The sequence below is a fragment of the Trachypithecus francoisi genome, unplaced genomic scaffold (genome assembly GCF_009764315.1).
Source record: "Trachypithecus francoisi isolate TF-2019V2 unplaced genomic scaffold, Tfra_2.0 Lachesis_group6, whole genome shotgun sequence".
In the NCBI taxonomy this organism is placed as follows: Eukaryota; Metazoa; Chordata; class Mammalia; order Primates; family Cercopithecidae; genus Trachypithecus; species Trachypithecus francoisi.
This window is the reverse complement of record NW_022681471.1, coordinates 102136290-102150792: the sequence shown is the minus strand read 5'-3', so window position 1 is coordinate 102150792 and position 14503 is coordinate 102136290. Positions and strand designations below refer to the sequence as shown.

The window sequence follows — 14503 nt, the reverse complement described above, 5'->3', positions numbered from 1 at the left end:
GTGGCGCGCGCCTGTAATCCCAGCTACTCAGGAGGCTGAGGCAGAGAGGCAGGAGAATGGCTTGAACCCGGGAGATACAGGTTGCAGTGAGCCAAGATCGCGCCATTGCACTCCAGCCTGGGCGACAGAGGGAGACTCCATCTCACACACACACACACACACACACACGCCCGGCGGGGTGCCTCACGCCTGTAATTCCAGCACTTTGGGAGGTCGAGGGGGGCGGATCACGAGGTCAAGAGATTGAGACCATTCTGGTCAACATGGTCAAACCCAGTCTCTACTAAAAATACAAAAATTACCTGGGTGTGGTGGCAGTGCCTGTAATCCCAGCTACTCAGGAGGCGGAGGTTGCAGTGAGCCAAGATGGCGCCACTGCACTGCAGCCTGGGTGACAAGAGCGAAACACCATCTCAAAAAAAAAAAAAAAAAAGGAAGTGATGCACAGCAGGCACGAGGACTCACGAGATAACGGTGGCCGGTGGAGAGGCGGCTCGAGGACTCGCGAGATGACGGTGGCCAGTGGGGAGCCAGGCTTGAAGCCTCGCGAGATGACAGTGGCCAGTGGGAAGCCAGGCTTGAGGACTCGCGAGATGATATCAGCCGGTGAGGCGCCAGGCTTCAGCACTCACGAGGTGACGGCGGCTGGTGGGGAAGCGGGCGACCTTTGTTAGAGGCGTTCTGCCGCGCGACTGAGGAGGCCCAGGGTGTCCCGTTTGTTTCGCCACTGCAAAGAGGCAGGCAGTGGCGCTGTCCGCGGTGGCATTGTTGGAGTGATTGGTGACAGAATACGTTGGTGACGGGACCGGGGTCTGAGGCGAGCTCTCCAGCTGCAGAAATGAGCGAACAGACTGCTACATTGGATACCTCGTCGCCAGCCGGTAAGGCGCCTGCCCAGTCTGACACGACTAGATCCAGCATTGACTTGGCAGCTGTCTTCCAGTGCCCGGTTTGTTTAGACTACGCGTTACCGCCAATTCTTCAGTGTCCGAGAGGCCATCTTGTTTGTAACAGCTGTCACTCAAAACTCGTATCTTGTCCAATTTGCCGAGGCCCGTTGGGATTCATTCGCAACTTGGCTATGGAGAAAGTGGCTGACTTTGTACTTTTCCCGTGTAAATATGCCTGTTTGGGATGTGAAATAACTCTGCCACACACAGAAAAAGCAGATCACGAAGAAGGCTGTAAGTTTAGGCTTTATTCCTGCCCGTGCCCTGGTACTCTCTGTAAATGGCAAGGCACTATGGATGCTGTAATGCCTCATCTGACGAATATGCATAAGTGCATTACAACAATAGAGGGAGAGGATATAATTTTCCTTGCTACCAACATTAATCTGGATGGCGCTTTCGATTGGGTGATGATGCAGTCCTGTTACGGCTTTCACTTCATGTTAGTTTTGCAGAAACAGCAGGATCACAATGGCGACCAGCAGTTCTTCGCAACTGTAAAGCTGATGGGAACACGCAAGGAAGCTGAAAAGTTTACTTACCGATTTGAGCTAAAGGGTCATCGGCGACAACTGACTTGGGAAGCGACTCCTCTACCTATTCATGAGGACATAGCAAAAACCATTAAGAATAGAGACTGCTTAATCTTTGGTGCCAACACTGCACTGCATTTTGCAGAAAATGGCAACTTAAGCATCAATGCAACTATTAATAAGTGTTGAAATGGCAGTGGAACATTTTCTATTCAGTGTTTAAAACTGTTTAATTTCACAGAAAATAAGCCACCCATGTGCCTGCCAACCTGAAACTCTTCACAAGTATGAACTGAACACATAAATAGAAAGACTGTTAAATACAGAAACAGTGTGTAGTAACATTAGTATATATGAAGATGGGCATATTTTGCATTAAGAAAGAAAGCATTATAAGTTAATTTTGAATTTTGTGTTGTAGATGGTATTGAAAAATAATGTTTTCTTTTGTTTTGGGGTCTGTGAATGTGTATGTGTGTGTGTGTGTGTGTGTGTGTGTGTTTTGTTTTGTTTTTGTTTTTTTGGTGTGTTTTTTTGGTTTTTTTTCTGAGATGGAGTCTAGCTCTGTCACCCAGGCTGGAGTGCAGTGGCGCGATCTCCGCTCACTGCAAACTCGCCTGCCTCAGCCTCCCAAGTAGCTGGGACTACAGGCGCCTGCCACCTCACAGTGTTAGTCAGCATGGTCTTGATCTCCTGACCTCGTGGTCCGCCCACCTTGGCCTCCCAAAGTGCTGGGATTACAGGCGTGAGCCACCACGCTCGGCCGTTTTTTTGTTTTTGTTTTTGTTTTTGTTTTACTTTAACTGACAAGCCATTTTGAGTGGTCATGGACTACTGCTTTTCCCCTTTGTGAGTTAATACATAGTGCTGCTATGTGGGTTTTTTTCTGTATTTGCTAATTTTTTATTCTAGTTTTTCGTTAAATAGATTTGACTTTCTATTCTGTAATTCAGGTTTCACCTCACTTTTTTGTACCGTTTTAAAGTTAATGTCTTTTGATATGCATAATTGTTTATGGTAAAATTTATAACATGTGATGTGTTCCACGTTAAATAGATGTGACTTTCTATTCTGTAATTCAGGTTTCACCTCACTTTTTTGTACCGTTTTAAAGTTAATGTCTTTTGATATGCATAATTGTTTATGGTAAAATTTATAACATGTGATGTGTTCCACGTTAAATAGATTTGACTTTCTATTCTGTAATTCAGGTTTCACCTCAATTTTTTGTACCGTTTTAAAGTTAATGTCTTTTGATATGCATAATTGTTTATGGTAAAATTTATAACATGTGTTCCATATGTATTCTCTTTTCCCCCATTAATTGGTTCATTAGAAATTTTTTTTTTTTTTTTTAAGACAGACACTCTGTTGCCCAGGCTGGAGTGCAGTGGCATGATTTTGGCTCACTGCAACCTCCACCTCCTGGCTGGGCTCAAGCGATTCTCCTGTCTCAGCCTCCCAAGTAGATGGGACTACAGGCACCCGCCACCACACCTGCTTGATTTTTGTATTTTTAGTAAAGATGGGATTTCACCATATTGGTCAGGCTGGTCTCGAACTCCTGACCTCAGGTGATCCACCCTCAGCTTCCCAAAGTACTGGGATTACAGGTGTGAGCCACCATACTCAGCCAGAAATATTTTAAAATCAGCTGTTGTGTGAAGATAGGAGTTCCAGAAAGTAAAGGTGACATTGGAAAAATTATCCAAAGCTATTTAAAACATCTATAAGATGGTCTCTCTCCCTTTGGCTTTCTCTTTTCTACAGATGAGTCATACCTTTGAGATTAATTTTTGAAAGCTTAGAGAATAAATAGAAGTTCATAAATACTGAAAATAGGCTTTTATTTCCTTTTACAAATATCTTGGACAAATTACGTTTAAAATTTGTTCTTGTGTTTATTGATTGTAAAGGCATTGTCATGCACAAAACTTAATTAAAAGCAAATCATTTGTTTAAAAAGGCACTTTGCAAAAAATGTTTTGGTCTTTCATAATTCTCATTAAAAGAATATATGACAAATTTTTTAAAAAGTAAATAGAATAAATGTAGCTTGGCTCAGTAAATGGCTCTAGCAGCAATGATGGACTCGTCTTTAAGAAGTGTATAAAATACACATTTTATTTATCCAGTCTATCATTGATGGGCATTTGAATTCATTCCATGTCTTTGATATTGTGAATAGTGCTGCAATGAACATATATGCATGCATGTATCTTTATAATAGAATGATATATATTCCTTTGGGTATATATCCAGTAATAGGATTGCTGGGTCAAATGGTATTTCTGCTTCTACGTCTTTGAGGAATCACCACACTGTCTTCTACAATGGTTGAACTAATTTACATTCACACCAACATTGTAAAAGCATTCCTTTCTTTCCACAACCTGGTCAGGATCTGTTTCTTGACTTTTCAATAATTGCCATTCTGACTGGTGTGAGATGGTATCTCATTGTGGTTTTGATTAGCATTTCTCTAATGATCAGTGATGAGCTTTTTACATATGCTTGTTGGCTGCATGAATGTCTTCTTTTGAGAAGTATCTGTTCATGTCCTTTGCCCACTTTTTAATGGTTTTTTTCTTGTAAATTTGTTTATGTTTCTTATAGATGCTGGATATTAGACCTCTGTCAGATGGGTAGATTGCAAAAATTTCCTCTCATTTTGTAGGTTGTCTGTTCACTCTGATGACAGTTTCTTTTGCTGTGCAGAAGCTCTTTAGATTAATTAGATCCCATTAGTCAATTTTGGCTTTTGTTGTTAATTGCTTTTGGTGCTTTTATCATGAAATCTTTGCCCATGCCTATGTCCTGAATGGTGTTGCCTAGATTTTCTTCTAGGGTTTTTATCGTTTTGGGTTTTACATTTAAGTCTTTAATCCATCTTGAGTTAATTTTTGTATAAGGTGTAAGGAAGGGGTCCAGTTTCAGTTTTCTGCATATGACTAGCCAACTCTTCCAGCACCATTTATTGAATAGGGAATATGCAGCCATAAAAAGGAATGAGATTATATCCATTGCAGGGACAGGGATGGAGCTGGAAGCCATTATCCTCAGCAAACTAACACAGGAAAAGAAAACCAAACACAGCATGTTCTCATAAGTAGAAGCTGAACTATGAGAGCACATGGACACCTCGTGGGGAACAGCACACACTGGGGCCTGTTAGGGAGGTGGGGGAAGGGAGAGCATCAGGAAGAATAGCTAGTGGATACTGGACTTAGTACCCAGGAGGCAGCCGGGTACGGTGGCTCACGCCTGTAATCCCAGCACTTTGGGAGGCCGAGGCGGGTGGATCACAAGGTCAGGAGATTGAGACCATCTTGGCTAACACGGTGAAACCCCGTCTCTACTAAAAATACAAAAAAATTAGCCAGACGTTGTGGCACGTGCCTGTGGTTCCAGCTACTTGGGAAGCTGAGGCAGGAGAATAGCGTGAACCCGGGAGGCGGAGCTTGCAGTGAGCCTAGATGATGCCACTGCACTCCAACCTGGGCAACAGAGGAAGCTCCGTTTCAAAAAAAAATACCCAGGAGGCGGGATGATCTGTGCAGCAAACCACCATGGCACATGTTTACCTATGTAACAAACCTGCACATCCTGCATATGAACCCCAGAACTTAAAAGTTGATGGAAAAACAGTGTATAAAGTACACATTTTAAAAAGAAAAGCACCAAGGAAGGGAAATGCATGAAAGGCGGTAAATGAGAGGTACAATTTGTAAGTAATGCAGCTCAGGGGAACAAACAAAACCCTCATTTGGACAATCCTAACAACGAAACTGAGACTTGGAGCCTTCATCTTTAGGTGAGAAATTCATAACCAAAGTCTCCTAGTTGGTAAGTTGTATCACAGCATAATTTGTTTTTTTAAAAAAATTAAGTGATATGTGATTATTTACTTTTATAACTTAAAAAAGTTACAAAGTAGTTAGAGAAAATCAATATTTGGATAAACCTACACATGTCACACAAAATATGTGGACTTTATAATAAGCATGCCTAATCACTAATTCAAATATGCTTGCAAGAATTAAAAGTGCATATCTTTCACTTTCTTTTAACTCTAGACAATTTTATATCTAGCATATAATTAGTCATTGGTTCCTTTCTCCAACTCACCTGTTTAATTGGTATTGCTTTTTTTTTATTATACTTTAAGTTCTGGGATACGTGTGCAGAATGTGCAGTTTTGTTACATAGGTATGCATGTGCCATGCTGATTTGCTGCACCCATCAACCCGTCATCTACATTAGGTATTTCTCCTAATGCTTTCCCTCCCCTAGGCCCCAACCCCCCGGACAGGCCCTGGTGTGTGATGTTCCTCTCCCTGTGTCCGTGTGTTCTCATTATTCAACTCCCACTTATGAGTGAGAACATGCGGTGTTTGGTTTTCTGTTCCTGTGTTAGTTTGCTAAGAATGATGGCTTCCAGCTTCATACATGTCCCTGCAAAGGACATGAACTCATCCCTCTTTTATGGCTGCATAGTATTCCATGGTGTATATGTGCCACATTTTCTTTATCCAGTCTGTCATTGATGGGCATTTGGGTTAGTTCCAACTCTTTGCTCTTGTGAATAGGGCTGCAATAAACATACATGTGCATGTGTCTTTATAGTAGAATGATTTATAATCCTTTGGGTATATACCCACTAATGGGATTGCTAGGTCAAATGGTATTTCTGGTTCTAGATCCTTGAGGAATGGCCACACTGTCTTCCACAATGGTTGAACTAATTTACACTCCCACCAACAATGTAAATGCATTCCTATTTCTCCACATCTTCTCCAGCATCTGTTGTTTTCTGACTTTTTAATGATCACCATTTTGACTAGTGTGAGATGTTATCTTGCTGTGGTTTTGATTTGCATTTATCTAACGACCAGTGATGAAGAGCTTTTTCTCATATGCTTACTGGCCACATAAGTGTCTTCTTTTGAGAAGTTTCTGTTCATATCCTTTGCCCATTTTTTGGTGAGGTTGTTTGTTTTTTGTTTTTTGTTTTCTTGTAAATTTGTTTAAGTTCCTTGTAGATTCTGGATATTAGCTCTTTGTCAGATGGATAGATTGCAAAAATTTTCTCCCATTCTGTAGGTTGCCTGTTCACTCTGATGTTTTCTTTTTGCAGAAGCTCTTTATTTTAATTAGATCCCATTTGTCAATTTTGGCTTTTGTTGCCATTGCTTTTGGTGTTTTAGTCATGAAATCTTTGCCCATGCCTATGTCCTGAATGGTATTGCCCAGGGTTTCTTATAGGTTTTTTATGGTTTTAGGTCTTACATTTAAGTCTTTAATGCATCTTGAGTTAATTTTTGTATAAGGTGTAAGGAAGGGGTCCAGTTTCAGTTTTCTGCATATGGCTAGCCAGTTTTCCCAACACCATTTATTAAATAGGAAATTATTTTCCCATTGCTTGTTTTTGTCAGGTTTGCCAAAGATCAGATGGTTGTAGATGTGTGGCATTATTTCTGAGGCTTCTGTTCTGTTCCATTGGTCTATATATCTGTTTTGGTATCAGTACCATTCTCTTTTGGTTACTGTAGCCTTGTAGTTTAGTTTGAAGTCAGGTAGCGTGATGCCTCCAGCTTCGTTCTTTTTGCTTAGTATTGCCTTGGCTATATGGGCTCTTTTTTGGTTCCATATGAAATTTAAAGTGGTTTATTCGAATTCTCTGAAGAAAGACAGTGGTAGATTGATGGGGATAACATTGAATCTATAAATTACTTTGGGCAATATGGCCATTTCCATGATATTGACCCTTCCTGTCCATAAGCATGGAATATTTTTTCCATTTGTTTGTGTCCTCTCTTATTTCCTTGAGCAGTGGTTTATAGTTCTCCTTGAAGAGGTCCTTCACATCCCTTGTAAGTTGTATTCCTAGGTATTTTATTCTCTTTGTAGCAATTGTGAATGGGAGTTCACTCATGATTTGGCTATTATTCATATATGGGAATGCTTGTGATTTTTGCACATTGATTTTGTATCCTGAGACTTTGCTGAAGTTGCTTATCAGCTTAAGGAGATTTTGGGCTGAGACGATGGGGTTTTCTAAATATAGAATTATGTCATCTGCAAACAGAGATGATTTGACTTCCTTTCTTCCTATTTGAATACCCTTTATTTATTTCTCTTGCCTGATTACCCTGGCCAGAACTTCCAATACTGTATTGAATAGGAGTGGTGAGAGAGGGTATCCTTGTCTTGTGCTGGTTTTCAAAGGGAATGCTTCCAGCTTTTGCCCATTCAGTATGATACTGGCTGTGGGTTTGTATAAGGTGTAAGGAAGGGGTCCAGTTTCAGTTTGCTCTTGTGACTAGGGCTCTTATTAGTTAATAAAATTAATAAATAAAATTAATAAAAATTAATTAATAAAACAGCTCTTATTATTTTGAGATACATTCTCTCAATACCTAGTTTATTGAGAGGTTTTAGCATGAAGGGGTGTTGGATTTTATCAAAGGCCTTTTCTGCATCTATTGAGATAATCATTGTAATTGGTTCTGTTTATATCATTGATTACATTTATTGATTTGCATATTTTGAACTAGCCTTGCATCCCAGGGATGAAGCTGTCTTGATCGTGGTGGATAAGCTTTTTGATGTGCTGCTGGATTCGGTTTGCCAGTATTTTATTGAGGATTTTCACATTGATGTTCACCAGGGATATTGGCCTGAAATTTTCTTTTTTTGTTGTGTCCCTGCCAGGTTTTGGTATCAGGATGATGCTGGCCTCATAAAATGAGTTAGGGAGGAGTCCCTCTTTGTCTATTGTTTGGAATTGTTTCAGAAGGAATAGTATCAGCTCCTCTTTGTACTCTGGTAGAATTCAGCTGTGAATTCATCTGATTCTGGGCTTTCTTTGGTTCACAGGCTATTAATTACTGCCTCAATTTCAGAACTTGTTATTGGTCTATTCAGGAATATGACTTCTTCCTAGTTTAGCCTTGGGAGGGTGTATGTGTCCAGGAATTTGTCCATTTCTTCTAGATTTTCTAGTTTATTTGCATAGAGGTGTTTATAATATTCTCTGATGGTAGTTTGTATTTCTGTGGGATCAATGATAATATCCCCTTTATTATTTTTTATTGTGCTTATTTTATTATTCTCTCTTTTCTTCTTTGTTAGTCTGGTTAGCAGTCTATCTATTTTGTTAATCTTTTCAAAAAACCAGCTCCTGGATTCATTGATTTTTTTTGAAAGGTTTTTCGTGTCTCTATCACCTTCAGTTCTGCTCTGATCTTAGTTATTTCTTGTCTTCTTCTAGCTTTTGAATTTGTTTGCTCTTGCTTCTCTAGTTCTTTTAATTGTGGTGTTAGGATGTCGATTTTAGATCTTTCCCGCTTTTTACTTTGGCATTTAGTGCTATAAATTTCCCTCTAAACACTGCTTTAGCTGTGTCCCAGAGATTCTGGTATGTTGTGTCTTTTTTCTCACTGGTTTCAAAGAACTTATTTATTTCTGCCTTAATTCCGTTATTTACCCCGTAGTCATTCAGGAGCACGTTGTTCAGTTTCCATGTAGTTGTGTGGTTTTGAGTGAGTTTCTTAATCCTGAGTTATAATTTGATTGCACTGTGGTCTGAGAGACTGTTATGATTTCTGTTCTTTTGTATTTGCTGAGTAGTGTTTTACTTCCAATTATGTGTTCAATTTTAGAATAAGTGGGACAGGGTGCTGAGTAGAATGTATATTCTATTGATTTGGGGTGGAGAGTTCTGTAAATGTCTATTAGGTCCTCTAGGTCCAGAGCTGAGTTCAAGGTGGAAATATCCTTGTTAATTTTCTGTCTTGTTGATCTGTTAATATTGACAGCGGGGTGTTAAAATCTCCCACTATTATTGTGTGGGAGTCTAAGTCTCCTTGTAGGTCTCTAATAACTTGCTTTATGAGTCTGGGTGCTCCTGTATTGGGAGCATATATATTTAGGATAGTTAGCTCTTCTTGTTGCATTGATCCCTTTATCATTATGTAATGCCCTTGTCTTTTTTGATCTTTGTTGGTTTAAAGTCTGTTTTATCAGAGACTAGGATTGCAACCCCTGCTCTTTTTTTGTTCTCCATTTGCTTGGTAGATCTTCCTCCATCCCTTTATTTTGAGCCTATGTGTGTCTTTGCATGTGAGATGGTTCTCCTGTATATAGCACACTGATGGGTCTTGACTCTTTATCCAATTTGCCAGTCTATGTCTTTTAATTGGGGCAGTTATCCCACTTACATTTAATATTGTTATGCATAAATTTGATCCTGTCATTATGATGCTAGCTGGTTATTTTGCCCGTTAGTTGATGCAGTTTCTTAATACTATTTGGTATGTTTTTACAGTGGCTTGTGCTGGTTTTTCCTTTCCATATTTAGTGCTTCCTTCAGAAGGTCTTGTAAGGCAGGTCTGGAAGTGGCAAAATCTCTCACATTTGCTTGCCTGTAAAGGATTTTATTTCTCCTTCAGTTATGAAGCTTAGTTTGGCTGGATATGAAATTCTGGGTTGAAAATTCTTTTCTCTAAGAATGTTGAATATTGACCCCCACTCCCTCCTGGCTTGTGTGGTTTCTGCAGAGATCTGCTGTTAATCTGATGGGCTCCCCTTTGTGGGTAACCTGACCTTTCTCTGTGGCTGCCCTTAACATTTTTTCCTTCATTTCAACCTTGGTGAATCTGACAATTATGCATCTTGGGGTTGCTCTTCTCAAGGACTGTCTTTGTGGTATTCTCTGGATTTCCTGAATTTGAATGTTCGCCCGCCTTGCTAGGTTGGGGAAGTTCTCCTGGATAATATCCTGAAGAGTGTTTTCCAACTTGGTTCCATTCTCCCCGTCACTTTCAGGTACACCAATCAAACGTAGGTTTGGTCTTTTCTCATTGTCCCATATTTCTTGGATGCTTATTTGTTCCTTTTCATTCTTTTTTATCTAATCTTGTCTTCACACTTTATTAGTTTATCTTCAATCTCTGATATCCTTCCGCTTGATTGATTCAGCTATTGATAGTTGTGTATGCTTCACAAAGTTCTTGTGCTGTGTTTTTCAGCTCCATCAGGTCATTTATGTTCTTCTCTAAACTGGTTAATCTAGTTAGCAATTCTTCTAATCTTTTTTTTTTTTTTTTTTTTTTGAGACGGAGTCTCGCTCTGTCGCCCAGGCTGGAGTGCAGTGGCCGGATCTCAGCTCACTGCAAGCTCCGCCTCCTGGGTTTACGCCATTCTCTCGCCTCAGCCTCCCGAGTAGCTGGGACTACAGGCGCCCACCATCTCGCCCGGCTAATTTTTTTTTGTATTTTTTTAGTAGAGACGGGGTTTCACCGTGTTAGCCAGGATGGTCTCGATCCCTGACCTCGTGATCCGCCCGTCTCGGCCTCCCAAAGTGCTGGGATTACAGGCTTGAGCCACCGCGCCCGGCCTCTTCTAATCTTTTTTCAAGGTTCTTAGCTTCCTTGCATTGGGTTAGAACAAGCTCCTTTAGCTCAGAAGAGTTTGTTATTATCCACCTTCTGAAGCCTACTTCTGTCAATTAAACTCATTCTCCATCCAGTTTTGTTCCCTTGCTGGCAAGGAGTTGTGATGCTTTGGAGGAGAAGAGGTATTCTGGTTTTTGGAATTTTCAGTCTTTTTGCTCTGGTTTTTCCTTATATTTGTGGATTTATCTATCTTTGGTCTCTGATGTTGGTGACTTCTGGATGGGGTTTTTGTGTGGACATCCTTTTTGTTGATGTTGCTGCTATTCCTTCATGTTTGTTAGTTTTCCTTCTAACAGTCAGGCCTTTTCTGCTGCAGGTCTGCTGGAGTTTGCTGGAAGTCCACTCCAGAGCCTGTTTGCCTGAGTATCATCAGTGGAGGTTGCAGAATAGCAAAGATTGTTGCCTGTTACTTCCTCTGGAAGCTTCGTCCCAGAGGGGCACCTGCCAGATGCCAGCCAGAGCTCTACTGTATGAGGTGTCTGTCGACCCCTGCTGGGAGGTGTCTCCCAGTCAGGAGGCGTGGGGGTCAGGGGCCCACTTGAGGAGGCAGTCTGTCCCTTAGCAGAGCTCGAGTGTTGTGCTGAGAGATCCACTGCCCTCTTCAGAACTGGCAGGCAGGAACCTTTAAGTCTGCTGAAGCTGTGCCCACAGCTGCCCCTTCCCCCAGGTGCTATGTCCCAGGAGATGGGAGTATTATCTATAAGTCCCTGACTTTCTTTCAGAGATGCCCTGCTCAGAGCGGAGGAATCTAGAGAGGCAGTCTGGCTACACTGGCTTTGCTGAGCTGCGGTGGGCTCCACCCAGTTCGAACTTCCTGGTGGCTTTGTTCACACTTTGAGGGAAAAAACACTTACTTAAGCCTCAGTAATGGCGGACACCTCTCCCTGCACCAAGCTGGAGCATCCTAGGTCGACTTCAGACTGCTGTGCTGGCAGCAAGAATTTCAAGCCAGTGGATCTTAACTTGCTGGGTTCTGTGGGGGTGGGATCCGCTGAGCTAGACCACTTGTCTCCCTGGTTTCAGCCCCCTTTCCAAGGGAGTGAACAGTTCTGTCTCATTGGCATTCCAGGCACCACTGGGGTATGAAAAATAACTCCTGCAGCTAGCTCCATGTCTGCCCAAATGGCCACCCAGTTTTGTGCTTGAAAGCCAAGGCCCTGGTGATGTAGGTTCCTAAGGGAATCTCCTGGTCTATGGGTTGTGAAGACTGTGGGAAAAACGTAGTATCTGGGCTGGAATGCACCGTTCCTCACTGCACAGTCCCTCACGGCTTCCCTTGGCTAGGGGAGGGAGTTCCCTGATCCCTTGAGCTTCCCAGGTGATGCGTCAACCCACCCTGCTTTGCCTCACCCTCCATGGGCTGCACCCACTGTCTAACCAGTCCCAGTGAGATGAGCCAGGTACCATAGTTGGAAATGCAGAAATCACCCACCTTCTGCCTGGATCTCGCTGGGAGCTGCAGACCAGAGCTGTTCCTATTCGGCCATCTTGCCAGCCACTCCGGTTTTGCATTTTTTCATCTCTAAGAAATGGCAATTGGATAAGCATTTGTAGAACACTTAAAAAGCCCTAGATGAGTATAACAAGACCATATATTGTAAATCTAAATGAGATATTAGGCATTTATCTTTAAAAAATAAATGAATAAAGAGAATTATGGAAGCAATTATAGATATATTTAATAGCTTATGTTTTAGTTTTAAAAAAAGTTTTTAAACAATGTATGTTCAAACTATGCCATTAATTTATACATTTTTTTCCGAATGAAAAGCCTTTTTCTTGGCAATGTCATTTTAATTTTATTTCTAAACAATTGCTCTTTTAATTGGATCTTTACTTGTTATTAAATATATGAAAGAGGCATGCAGTCTGCTTCTTGTACAATTATTACAAAGAATAACAACAAACCCAGAAACCTGTCTGCAATGAACCTCAAACCAAATGTTGTGGTAATGATTATAAGAAGAAAAAAATGTTCCTGAAAAATGATCACTAATGCTTTTTCACAGTAGTGTAAATGTGATTACTTTAATCCCTGTATTCCACTACTCAGACCATGGGAATCTTACTCAAAAGGAAACAGAAATAAATGAAAACTTGACTAAGGTGCTTAAGTTTTTCAGAGTCATGGAAAAATTCTGGAATGATTTGAAAAAGGCTTATGTATAACAGAACAATTGTAATAAGAGAATGTAAATCTCTTAATTAAAGGAGATTTTCAGTCTATCTAAAGAGAGTGTTGGGGGAAAATCTAATAGGAATAGTAAACGTAGTGATTAAGATTTTCAGTAGTGCAAGATTTTATTTTGACAATGAAGTATTTTTCTGCTAAACACTTTTTAAAGTTGTTTATTTTTTTTTAAATACATATTTTTTAAACCAGGAAAAAAATTCCCTAGTAAACAATCATTTTTTAAGTTAGAGATTGCTTTTCTCTTCTTTTCTGCTATTCCTTAAAATCTACATATAAAGACTCAAGTTTAAGGCTGAGAAATATAATTTTACAATAGTGATTTTTCTATTAAATACTATTTTAAAAATATTTATTCAATGTTTGTCCTGTGCTAAGCATATGCTAAATACTTTCCATTCACCCTCTTAGTTTACACCTGCAATAAACACATGAGGTACTCTTTAGACCCATTTTAAAGCTGAGCAATCTTAGGCTTAGAGAAGCTTTCGTTAACAGCCCAAATCATGCAGTTACTAAGTGGCCAAGGCATATATCTTCGCCTGGCATAGAATATTAAAAAAGACATATTAAGTCATGTGCAAATATCACCAAATCTGCTGCAGAATAAATAGGATTTTAATGGTAAAATAGCAAAATAATTCAAAGGGTGCTCATTGATCACCTAGACTATTTTATCTTTTAGAAAACCTTCAAAAGACAGTTTCCTTGGAAACAGGAAAATTTGACAGTCTTTGCTGTTATTGCACTTGGTCCCCTCACACCCACCCTGCTTCCTCCACTGGTTTCATGCTTCTCCTCTCCCTATCACTAAGGAGGAGTACTGTTAAGGAAAATCTCTATATGACTTTGATTTCATCAACTTGTCAATTTCATGGAAGTGGGTTAATTCTGTAGAGAAGTTTTTGTTGTTATTGTTGCTGATGAGTATTTGGTCTATACACATTATATTACACAGGATCAAATGGATTTTAATAAAGCTTTATTTCTCTAATATCATACTACTTTGTAAACTGAGTAGTGAGACTAAAGATGAAAGCCTGAAGGATCCTCCTAAGTCTCCTCTGATATTCCTGCTCTTACCATTTTCCTACTTTCTTCCTTCTTTTCTCTCTTCATCTCCTTTTATCCATAATTTAACCTTATGTCTAAATCACTTTCTTACACTTTATCTGCCCTACAATAGGGGATCAAAATAATGCAAAGAGAAGGAAATTGTATGGCTGATGGTGAACAGTGATAGTATTATCTGGTGTATTGGTAGGTTACATCTGCCTTTACTGTGCGTAATACGACAATCATCCCCCACCAGTTTTAGGTTTATAATTTCTCCCCAAAATAGTTTAATCTTGAAAGTATGTCTTTGGGGTG

At 40.2% G+C, this 14503-nt stretch overlaps 1 protein-coding gene across 1 annotated transcript; it reads left to right on the top strand.

The window, feature by feature from the left end:
- Nucleotides 1-630: 630 nt before the first annotated feature.
- On the top strand, nucleotides 631-1716 carry LOC117078040 (E3 ubiquitin-protein ligase SIAH1-like). Its single transcript, XM_033201559.1, has one exon. The coding sequence runs from the start codon at nucleotides 839-841 to the stop codon at nucleotides 1670-1672; it is 834 nt and encodes a 277-aa protein (XP_033057450.1). The 5' UTR covers nucleotides 631-838; the 3' UTR covers nucleotides 1673-1716.
- The last annotated feature ends 12787 nt before the right edge of the window (nucleotides 1717-14503 follow it).